Source organism: Elgaria multicarinata, chromosome 4, assembly GCF_023053635.1.
Source record: "Elgaria multicarinata webbii isolate HBS135686 ecotype San Diego chromosome 4, rElgMul1.1.pri, whole genome shotgun sequence".
Lineage (NCBI taxonomy): Eukaryota > Metazoa > Chordata > Lepidosauria > Squamata > Anguidae > Elgaria > Elgaria multicarinata.
The window spans coordinates 22,073,163-22,085,207 of NC_086174.1; the positions used below are offsets into that span (position 1 = coordinate 22,073,163).

The 12,045-nt window shown below is 44.9% G+C and overlaps 1 protein-coding gene across 1 annotated transcript; it reads left to right on the plus strand.

Moving 5' to 3' along the window:
* The first annotated feature begins 2,992 nt into the window (after positions 1 to 2,992).
* On the plus strand, positions 2,993 to 11,539 carry CNPY3 (canopy FGF signaling regulator 3). Its single transcript, XM_063123933.1, has 6 exons — positions 2,993 to 3,216; positions 4,690 to 4,813; positions 6,899 to 6,995; positions 8,716 to 8,838; positions 10,124 to 10,241; positions 10,481 to 11,539. Exons 1-6 carry the CDS (start codon positions 3,096 to 3,098, stop codon positions 10,723 to 10,725), a joined length of 828 nt encoding a protein of 275 aa, XP_062980003.1. The 5' UTR covers positions 2,993 to 3,095; the 3' UTR covers positions 10,726 to 11,539.
* Positions 11,540 to 12,045: the final 506 nt, after the last annotated feature.

The following is a 12,045-nucleotide window of genomic DNA, read 5'->3' on the forward strand; positions in this document are numbered from 1 at the left end:
AGTGTGCTAGGGATGATGGGACCTGTAATAATCACATCTGGAGGGTGCCAGGGTAGGGAAGTCCAGATAAAAGCCTAACCTGGAAGCACCTCACAACTAAGCTAAACATCTCGGCTGTGACAGCAGTACACAAATCCACGTAGATATTCAGACCTATTCCCATTTGATAGCCTTGTGTACGAGGAATGTGATGTCCTGAGAAGCTTGTTTCTCTCTCAATTATAGCTGTTTTATAATCCTTCGTGGGTTATGGTTATTTTGGTTTATAGAGTCTTGTTTCTGTCATGTTCAAATGTAGAACTGGCAGTCATCTTTACGAGGGAATGCTGACAAACTCTTTTCACTGGGGTAGGGAGAGAGGATTTGGGAGAGCCCTTCTTCGCACATGTACCTTCACCACTCAGCATCTGCAATATCATGTGACACCTTGCATATGTGAAACAGCGATCACAGAATGAACAGCACAGGCAGATCTTTCATATCTCATCTCATCTTTAGCAAGCAGGGCTTGTTTTTGACCACAGCAGGTGTGGGTGGGAGGATGAGTGAAAAAACCCAGGGAGACATTGTGGCTGGGTTTTCCCCCCTGCATTGTTAGTATTGTTACTTGACAGACATATAGAGTAGAATACTTCTTTTTCTTTTTGTTTGTAAAGCAGCCAAAGCATACCAACTTTTGAAGCAGACAGAACAGAACATTGTTTGTTTTTATGAGACATGATGACTCATTGGACTGTAAATTCATTTTACTTTTTTAGTTTTACAGTTGTTATGACTTTATCTTAATAAATAACTTACTGAGTGCAACAATAATGTATTGGAGGCAGGAAGGTTCTCTAGGTTGGGGTCTGGCAACCTAGCTTCCCATGTTAATCAACAGTAGCATTGTGGTTAAGAGGTACACGTCAAGAAGTCCCCAGTTCAAGTCTTATCTCTGCCATGAAATCACTAAGTGGACCACTCTCTCTCTCCATCTTAGTCTCCCGATCGGCAATATGGTGGTAATAATACTTCTCACCTTAAGGATTAAAACTAGATAATGTAGATAAAACACTGTGCAAATATTAACGATGATGATGATTATCTTTCGAGACATTGCCAAGTGATGGTAGAACAACAATGTAATCCCAAGCATATTTACACATGTCCCATTCAATTCAGTGGTTCTTATTTTCCAGGAAGTGTGCCTATGCTTGCAGCCATAGTGAAATTATGAAATATGTAAATTAGCCCTATGGCACATTTATTTATTTTATTTATTACATTTTTATACCGCCCAATAGCCGAAGCTCTCTAGGCAGTTCACATTCACCTGATGTATGAATATATCAAAAAGAGATTTGTGGCATCTTAAAAACAAACGATCTGAGATGTTAATTATGTGAATGCAAGACATGTGTATGTTTTAAAAAATGAAAATAGGTGTGTGAGATGAGTAGGAGCAGGGAGGGGGAAGTTTAATCCTTTCCCATTTGCAACAACCCAGATAAAAATTGCCTCCTGAAGCTATTTACATTGGGATGGGGGAAGCCTCTATTTATTACGGAATAAGCTTTCATGGACTGCAGCTTACAATGAATACATTAGTCTTTAAGGTTTCACAAAATTCTCTTTGCTGCAATCCTAAACCCACTCACCTAGGAGCAAATCCCATAGATCTCAGTGGCACTTACTATTGTCCAATGCATGACGGTGGTCTGGGATGCCACCCTACAGACAGAGTGGGGCTGCCGCCTTAGACAGCTGATTTGGGGGTCTTGTGAAAGGGCAACAAAAGGTTACTTATTAAGTTTGTTATGTTTTAGGGAGGAGGACAGGTGCTAAAATAACTTGGCATATCTTGGGTAGTCTGTGCCTTAATTGGGAATACCACTTACTGCTCCACCTCAGGCAGCAAAATGTCTTAAACCTTATTAATTGCAGCTGGGAATTATCAGGGTTGCAGTCCAACACAACTGGAGGGCCCCAGGTTGGGTAAGGGTGATTATTTGAGTAAGGTGACCTAAACATCTCACTCCATTTTTGTTCCCACTTCAGTCACTGCCCTGAACAGATAAGCAGAAGGTCTGCATTGTGATAATGTCTAACACTGTTACATAGAATAGCAGAGTTGGAAGGGGCCTATAAGGCCATTGAGTCCAACCTCCTGCTCAATGCAGGAATCCATCCTAAAGCTTACCTGACAGATGGCTGTCCAGCTGCCTCTTGAGGGTCTCTATAGCCCACGACTTCCCTAGGTCATTTGTTCCATTGTCGTACTGCTCTAACAATCAGGAAGTTTTTCCTGATGTCCAGCCGGAATCTGGCTTCCTGTAACTTGAGCCCATTATTCCCTGTCCTGCACTCTGGGATGACCGAGAAGAGTTCCTGGCCCTCCTCTGTGTGGCAACCTTTCAAGTATTTGAAGAGTGCTCTCATGTCTCCCCTCAATCTTCTCTTCTCCAGGCTAAACATGCCCAGTTCTTTCAGTCTCTCCTCATAGGGCTTTGTTTCCAGACCCCTGATCATCCTGGTTGCCCTCCTATGAACACGTATCCAGTGTGTTTACATCCATACTGCAATATTTAATATAAATATATTTTACAATATTAGAAGTTACGTTATATAATACTTATAGTAAACATAATGAATAACATAAATTATTATAATATATAATCTTGCATTATATTACTTTTTTTAAAAAAATACATTTTATTATTATAGGAGTTCTGCCCATAGTTTGTGAATGCCCTTTTGTAAAGAATAGGGCGAGCACACCAGGCCGGCTCACCAATCACAAGACAGCGTGAGCAGCATTCCAATTGGCTGATATGTGTGTGGGGGGGCGATGGAAAAAAGGTTTCAGCGCTTCTGATTGGAGAATCGGGAGGACTCTGTGAATCTCTGATTGGCCGGCAACGGAAGGGACCGGAGCCTCCTGCCTCCCCGTTGGCCTGAGCGTGCCACGCTCCCGGCTGCGATAGGGCGACATGTCTGGTTGTCATAGTTACCCTCGGAGAGAGAGGGGGTTCCCGGAAGCGCCGGGCGAGAGGAAGTGTGGGTGAGTGCGCGTTGGGGGCTCTCGCGGCGTGGCAGCCTCCGGCGCCGCCCCCCCCATGGCTTCCTGGGGCCCCCTCGCTGCGCTCTGGCTGGCCCTGTTGCTCGCCCCGGACCCCGGGCTGGCTGGGGCCGTCGCCGAAGAAGGCGATTGGGTCAAGCTGCCCAGCAAATGCGAAGGTGAGAGCGGGGCCGGCGGGCGGGGGCAGTGGGGGGAACGGGAGGGTCTGGGTGCTGAGGTCTGTTGCCTTAGGATGGGGAGATGGATACTAGCCTAAAATAAAGGACTAGCCATAGAAAATGGCTTCTAGCCGAGTTGATGTTCTAAGTATTGTTGTGTGGTGTAGTGGTTAGAGTAATGGACTGGGTCTTGGGAGATCTGGGTTCTAGTCCCCACTCAGCCATAAAACTCACTGGGTGACTTTGAGCTGGTCACTGTCTTTCAGCTTAATTTACTCCATTCCATAGGGTTGTGTTGAGGATTAAATGGAAAGGAGGAGGACTATGGGCATGTCTACACCAGCCCTTTATTCCAGGATCATCCCTGTGCATCCAAAAGACACACAGGGGATCCCAGAAGCAGGCAGGGATGATCCCTCCATTTTCTTGGGATAATCCTTAAGTGTAGAAAGGGCCCATGTAAGCCACCCCGGTTCCTTACAAGACTAAAAAAGTCAGGATATAAATGTAATGTAAAATATTCCTAGAGAGGCTTGTAAAAATACAATGTTGAGGGTGATGATATTCCAAAATCCATATACCGGTAGTATAAATACCTTTATTAGGCCAATTAAACGATCACCCAAAAAAGGTGCAAGCTTTTGGATCTTTTCATCAGGTAAAATGCTACAAAAAAGGTGGGATATAGGAGGTGGGGAGGCTGACAGAACCTTGTTTTTTGTCAGGATGCCCCATAAAATTATGTGAATGAGGCAGAGGGATGGCACAATAAAAGCCATGTTTGGAAGCACCCTTAATCTGGGGATATATACACATACAACACTTCTATGCTACTTTATATCAAAAGTTCTCTAGCACAGTGAACTGTGTAGTGATGGCTGTTCACAAACTGGATATCTTTTTGAAAGCGGCAGGGCCACCTATCGTGTAAGGCTTTCGTAATAACTTAAAAGTGAAAAAAGGATGTGAAAAACAAGCTGTCACTAAAAATGGAACTAGATGAGTACATGAAATAAGAAAAGAGGAACAGAGAAAAATATAAGCCAGTAGTTGTAACAGAGGTTTAGTGAAACCCTGTATGTGTATTGGACTTTGACTGGATGGGTGTGCATTGATAGGGAGCAGAAGGACATAGACCATGTATCCCAGACTGAGGTCCTTGGAGGAAACATGAGATTAAGATTCCCAGTTTCTCAGTAATCTCCACCACCACCACCAAAAAAAAAAAAATACCTAGAAAAAAGCCCTGCAACTCATGGCTGGGGAATGATAGGAGTTGTAGGACTCTTTTCTGTCTAAACATGCATAGGGTTGTACCCTTAATGTATGGAATAACTTAAAATCGCCATTAATCTACACCAGCCTTTGGTACAACGTAGCCTGCACTTAAAAAAAACCCAGTCTACCTACCTTCTGATCAGCAATTAAAATTTATCAGTGCTTACTAACAGTTCTGTGTCTTGCCATCTTTAGTGTGCAAGTATGTGGCTTTGGAACTCAAATCCGCTTTCGATGAAACTGGCAAGACCAAGGAGGTGATTGACACGAAGTATGGCTTTTTGGATGGCAAAGGGTCCAAAATCAAGTACACGAAATCGTAAGTTGATAGGCCAGTGGAGATCACCATTTTTATCTTGTACGTTATTGCAGTATCCCAGTGAGGACGTAATTCCAAAGAAGTGGTGTTACCTGAATCTTTTTATAGTAAGCCGGTTTATAAAACATGTTCCCCTGTACTAGCCTTCAACAATCTGATGCCCTCCAGAAGTTTTGGTCTACAATTCCCAATCTTCCTGCCCATTAGCTGTGCTTGCTGGGGCTGATGGGAACTGCAGTCCAACACATCCGGATGGCACCAGGTTGGAGAAAACTGCCCTGTATGAACACTCCAGAAGCTGCCTGTCACCTTATTCCTGCTGCAAGGGAAAAGTTTCTTATTTATTCAGAGTATTTGTACCCCACCATTTGACGTCAGAAGCCCTCAAGGCAGTTTACAAAACAAAAAATCAGATAAAAATTGGATTTCTGCTGTTTCAATCAGGAGGAGGTAGGGGAGGAGCAAATGGCAGTTGGTCCCTTGCTAACTCTCCTCTTTCTTTGATGCTGATGGAGAGGGCCTTGCTAACAGCTCTTGCCCAAGTAGAATCCATCTTGTCTTTTCCTTCTGTTCAATGTGATTCATCTGTTACAAGCCTTTGCCACTTAATCTTCGACATCCATCTGTCTTGTGGAAAGAGACTCCACCTGGGGAGATTCAATTTGGCACTGGGCATATTATTCCTCATATATGTCTGCTCTTCATTTTATTTATTTATTTATTTATTTATTTATTACATTTCTATACCGCCCAATAGCCGGAGCTCTCTGGGCGGTTCACAAAACCGCAGTTCATTGGGCAGCATACACTCTGCACAATGCCCAACATGCAGGCAGAATAACAGTGAATTTTGGTTTAAGTTGGCACACCTCAGTCTCATTGTTAAATACTTTGGTCCTATACTTAGGTATGCCCAGCTCCCACTGGAGTTTGCTTGGTGTTTCCTCATGGTTACAGTGTCCCTGTTCAGAAGAAACCTTAAACCATGATGGTTAAGGCTTTTTTGTTTTAAGGTGTCTTCGGTAGGGCTCAGAGAAGCTAGTATTTTCAAACTAGTGCAAATCCTGTGTCACCATGGAGGCTAGTCATCTGAGAATGATTGGATAAAAATATGGTTGCCCATTTCCTTTGCGACTTGAACAACTTTACACTTTTAAAATAAATGTACTACAAATAAACCAGCAATGGTGGTGGTGGGGGAAAGATTTTCTTTTTAAAAAAATTGTTCACTATTTCTTGAAGTTGGGGGAAGGGTTGTAACTCAGTGGTAGAGCACATGCTTTGCATGCAGAAGGTCCCTGGTTCAATCCCCAGTATCTCCACATAGGGCTAAGAAAGAATCCTGCCTGAAACCTTGGAGAGCCATTGCCAGTCATTGTTGGCAATGTTGGACTAGATAGACCAATGGTCTGACTCAGTATAAGGAAGCTGTATGTTGAACCATGTGGCAAAACCAGGTTGATGTTGCCACTTGAAAAAAGGGGCTGAAGATGGTAACATGACTCATCCCTGAGATGCAGTTGAGATTGGCTCTCTAAATTATCTGGTGGTTGATACTGTGGAGAGAGAACTTTTGAAACATCCATTGGAAAGTTGTTTTCCAGATTCATTATCCCAACCTTTTTGAGTCAGTGGGCACATTTGAATTTTGAGAGTCTGCCATGGGAAGTCTCACAAAATGGCTGCCGTGGTGGGTGTGGCCAATCATAAACCACCCATTTCCCAGAAAGCAAGCTAGTAAGACCAAAAGGAAAAATAATTTGCTCAAGAACCTATGTAGAATGCAGAAGGGTCAAAGAGCCTGGGGATGCCAAGCAAACCCATAGGCATCCTGTTGGAGGCCCCAGTGTTAGATCCTGCCCGCAAAGTGCTAAGATGTATAAAGCAAAGTCTCATCGCATTGATGGAGAGGAATCTCGGAAGCGACAAATGGGTGAATCGCCCCCTACTGTTGGACCCGTTCTGCCAAAGGAGTGAAGTCTGTTGCCAAGAGGTTTCGTTTTCCGGCTGTTGTTTCCTAGTTGTGTTGCTGGACAGACTTACAAAGATGTCTTTCTGCTCCCTTACACCCTTCTCTGCCTTCAGGGACATTCGTCTAATTGAAGTGACTGAAAACATCTGCAAGAGGCTTTTGGAGTACAACCTGCATAAAGAGAGAACAGGAAGCAACCGATTTGCAAAGGTTTGTAATGGCTGGGTTCACACAACACGCTAACCCATCCTGTGCGGGTTGTTGTCGTACCATGAGTTATCATGTCTGAATGCAGTGCTTTTTCCGCAGGGTGGGTTATTGTGTAGTCTGAACGCAGTGCTTTTTCTGCAGGGTGGCTTTTTAACCACCCTGAGCAACACAACAACAAGCCATGGGTTCTCAACGTGGCTTGTTCAAGGAAAACCATGCTGTATGATTAACAAGCCAACCTGCAGAAAACGTGCTGTGTTCAGACAAGATGCTAACCCACGCAGCAATGCAGAAATTAATACAGATTTAAAATACAAATTTAAAACAGCAAAGTTAAAATTAAATTGCTTAACCATTAAAATGCTGAGAAAATAAAAAAGTCTTCACCTGGCATCTAAAAGAGTATAGTGTACTCAAGAGGCAGCTGGACAACCATCTGTCAGGTATGCTTTAGGGTAGATTCCTGCACTGAGCAGTGGGTTGGACTCGATGGCCTTTTAGGTCCCTTCCAACTCTACTACTCTATGACTCTATGCTTGTCAAGAATGTAAGATAACTAAATATAGTTTATCAACAATTTTAAATTTTAAACAAGTCTAAAGCTCCAAATCAAGTTAAGGTAATATTGTTGTCCTTCACAAACAGTTACATTGAGGGTATTAAACAGTTACATTCAGGGAATTGTGTCCAACAGACAAAGTTATTTCCACAGGCAACGTTATGTCCAACAAAATAGGTTATTGTAACAAGCTACATTCTTCCCAACATAGTTGACAAGGCAGTAGCTAAATCCTGTCGTTTTTTCCTGTATAATATTGCCAGGATTCGATCATTTTTGTCTCTCTTCTGCCAAGACTCTTGTTCATGCATTGGTTATTTCTCGGTTGGACTACTGCAACCTTCTTCTCACTGGCCTTCCTTCTTCTCACATCAGTCCGTTGGTTTCTGTTCACCACTCTGCTGCTAAGATCATCTTCTTGGCTCGCCGCTCTGACCATGTTACTCCACTTCTGAAATCTCTTCATTGGCTTCCAATTCACTTCAGAATCCAATATAAACTTCTCTTGTTGACCTACAAAGCTTTTCACTGTCTAGCTCCTTCCTATCTCTCCTCTCTCATCTCACACTATTGCCCCGCTCGTGCTCTTCGCTCCTCTGATGCCATGTTTCTCGCCTGCCCAAGGGTCTCTACTTCCCTTGCTCGGCTTCGTCCATTTTCTTCTGCTGCCCCTTATGCCTGGAACGCTCTTCCAGAACATTTGAGAACTACAAGTTCAACCGCAGCTTTTAAAGCTCAGCTAAAAACTTTTCTTTTTCCTAAAGCTTTTAAAACTTGATTTTGTTCTGACTTTATACTGTTAGTTTTACCCTACCCAGTGCCTGTTTACCCTACCCTGTGCCTGTTTGGTGCATTCTCTTCCCCGCCTTATTGTTTTATTATGATTTTATTAGAATGTAAGCCCATGCGGCAGGGTCTTGCTATTTACTGTTTTACTCTGTACAGCACCATGTACATTGATGGTGCTATATAAATAAATAAATAAATAAATAATAATAATAGTGTAGGTGCCAGGCGAACCTCTTTAGGGAGCTCATTCCACATTGAGGTCCAAGGGGACCGTAGATGAATTCAGAACGAGTAACCCTTGCTCTTCGTTTTCTTTTGCCTGTGCTGCTCTTCCCGAATGTTGCACTTAACTTAATCTTCTCTTTGGTTCAGGGCATGTCTGAGACATTTGAAACTCTACATAACTTGGTGCACAAAGGGGTCAAAGTGGTGATGGACATCCCGTATGAGCTCTGGAACGAAACGTCTGCAGAAGTGGCTGATCTGAAGAAACAGGTACAGAGCTTGGATTCACTTCATGACACTGCAGCTTTTCTGAAGGCCCTGGTGGGTCTGCTAGCCTGGCACGTGGATTTGGTTACACGGGTGTGTTGTTATGGCCCCAGATGCTCCGTCCTTGCTGTCAGGTCTCCTGTTCAAAAAGTGAGCCCTCCACAAGCTAGTCCAGCCTTCCCTAACTTGATGCCTCCTGGATGTTTTCAATGGCACTTCCCGGCATTCCTGATCATTGGCCATGCTAGCTGAAGTTGATGAGCTTTGATGTCCAAAACATTTGGAGGGCACCAGGTTGAAGAAGGGGGCGGAGAGTCTGGCACATCAAACAGATTCATGTGCCGTGGTCTGAAGGTGCATGACACAGCAGCCATGCTGAAGCTGAGCAGCTCTGGGACTGGTCAGTGCCTGGATGGTAGACTGCCCCCCACCCCCACCCAGGAATCCTACGTAAACTGCCTTGAATTCCATCAAGAAAGAAAGGTAGGAGCCAAGTGTAATAAACAGGTGCTGCTTCGTCGTTGCCACCACCAATTTTATTTATTTATTTATTACATTTTTATACCGCCCAATAGCCGAAGCGACGGTTCATGTCCAATGGTCCTTTTCTTCCCCCATTGTAATGACTTTCCATTCTTTGCCTCCTTCTTGGTTGCCTAGTCTTAATTTTTCCCTGTGCAAAATCAAAATTTTGTGCCACCAGGGGTTGAATTCTGCGACCTAAATGCGTTATGCAAATTGAGCATGCCTGTACCCATTTGCTTTACCCTACATAACGTCCCGCTGCTTCTCCCAGTTTGAGTGGGGGGGCGGGACAACATACTATGCCAGGTGTTTCCCCCCACACACACACACTTTATTTAAATTATTGGGTAGTATCCAATATTAGTCTTAGGTAGAGTAGACCCATTGAAATGAATGGGACAATGACTAACTTAGGTATCATTCATTTCAATGGGTCTTCTCTACATAGGACTAACATTGGATGCTATCCAATGTCCTTGAGTCTCCTCAAGACACCTTAACAACAAGGCAACATAATACAGTTGAGAATGCAATAAAATTTGGGCCATTGAGTGTATTCGCAGCAGAAGGGAAATTCCCATTGCGTGAGCAGATGTCCGCTCATGCGCCATTTGTATTTCGCCTACCCGTGTGGCTGGAAGTAGCGTGCGTAGGATGTGGTGTGAGGGAAGCTGGGGAGCCGTTACTGTGACCTGAGCATTTCTCTGGAGTTTGCACCTTTCCTTAAAGGAGGATTTCTTGTTTCTCTGTCTTCGCCCGCTAGTGTGAAGTAATGGTGGAGGAATTTGAAGATGTGATTGAAGACTGGTATCGAAACCATCAGGAAGAGGACATTTCTCAGTTCCTCTGTGCAAACCATGTCTTGAAAGGAAAAGACACCAGTGAGTTTCTCTTTTAGGGGAGTGACAGGCCTGGTGGTTAGGATCTTTTTTTGGTTGAGGGCCGCTTTCCCTCCAGGTTAATCTTTCTGGGCCCTCATGCAAGCAGTGGGTGGAGTCAGAGCCAGAAGTGGGAGGGGCCAGTCCGTCTCTCTTCTGTTCGCTTTCTGACAGCCCTTTCTCTCTCCTTCCTCCCTCTCTCCTCTCTTGCGGTGCCCTTTCCTTCCTTCTCATCTCTCCAGGCTGCCTGGCTGAGAAATGGAGTGGCAAGAAAGGGGATCTGGCAAGTTCAGGGCACAAGAAGACTAAGAAAAAGGAGGGCAAAGCCAAGAAGGCCCCCAAAAGTCAAAAGAGCCAGAAGGACGAGGCGGAGCAAGAACGACAGAATGCGAAGCTAAGTGCCGAAGAGGCGCCCAGTCGAGCCGAGGAGGAGGAGGAGGGTGTTCAGAAGGTGGCTCCGCTTTTGCACAGCGCGGACGAACTGTAGCTTCTTCGGAGTCGCGCCCACCGCCCACTCTTCCCTCAGGTGGACTTTCGAGCTTGTCTTCGGGCCACAGAGAATTGCTTTACCCGTCGGGAGTTTCAGGGTGGCGATTCTGGCATTTGGCAGGGCTGGTGCGGAACTGCTCCTGACGGGCAGCACTCATGGTCGCTTGAACTTGAGCCAACCAGTGTTAGTGTGCCTCCTCGCGGGTGTAAGGTAGGCAGAACCCAGCCAGCCCTGGGGCGAATTTGGAGGAAGCGGTTGGGCAGCAGGAGCGTGTGAGGTGCTTCCTGGTCAGCCCAGCTCGTGTGCTTCCACCCCCCTTCTACAGCTTTGATCTGCCAAACACAACTGGGGAAGGGGTGGAAGCTAGGAGGAAGTAGAAGAGAACAAGGCCTGAGCATGTGGGAAATCTCCTTTCCAACCCACGATAACAGGATAACAGATCGCTCTCTGATTAGCCCCACTGGTTTTAACTCGTTACACCTTTCAAAGTCCATTGCTTGGAAGGTGGGCTCGGTACTGCTGTTCCTCGTATCATGCAGATCATTGAGTTTGCTCGGAGGGAGAGGAGGGTGAAGATTCTACCAGTGTAATTAAGGGCACTGTGCTTTTGTTGTGAGATTTCCCCTTTTTAGTCCCCTTCGCACCTTTAGTGGATCGATTCCTGTCACAGCTCTAGTCAGGAGAAGTGTTTGCAGATGTCTGCCATGTTCCCTCCCCCAAACCACCTGCCCTCTGTTGCTGCCGTGAACATGCTTCCTGTTTTCCAAAGTCCTGCAAAGAGTGTAAATAAACAGAGGTACTTCTTTTTGCATAGTTTGCATTTCCTTTCTGCCTCTGTGCTGCAACGTGTGTGATGTTATCTCTGATGTTTGGGATGCCATGTTCAATCTCGATGCTTAGTTTTATTGGATGGAATCATGGCCTTCCACCTGCAGTGTGATCGGCTGCGTGCAGATTGCAAAGCTCGAAACAATGCACTCGCTTCACATGTGGATCATTTCTGAGTCCTCATGCCAACTCCTGTGCTTGTTTTCAGCCTTTCTCTTCCGCAAGGGTGTTCAGAGCCTTGCTGAGAACTGTGGTGTTGAATAGGCACCGTTTTTCCGACCCCTGCGTCTCACCTACCTTCTAGAGCAGTTCAGCTTACTTGTGTCCCTACTTCTGCAGGTCAGAGACTTTCCTCCCATTACTGGTGTCAGTTCCTCTTGGTGCTTTCTAAAGCAAAATGGCAAAAAGCAGCTAGAATTGGCCATGTTTAAAAAAAACATAACTGAAACAATCTTAAGAAATGAAGTAAAACCCAGGAGGGGCAGGGAG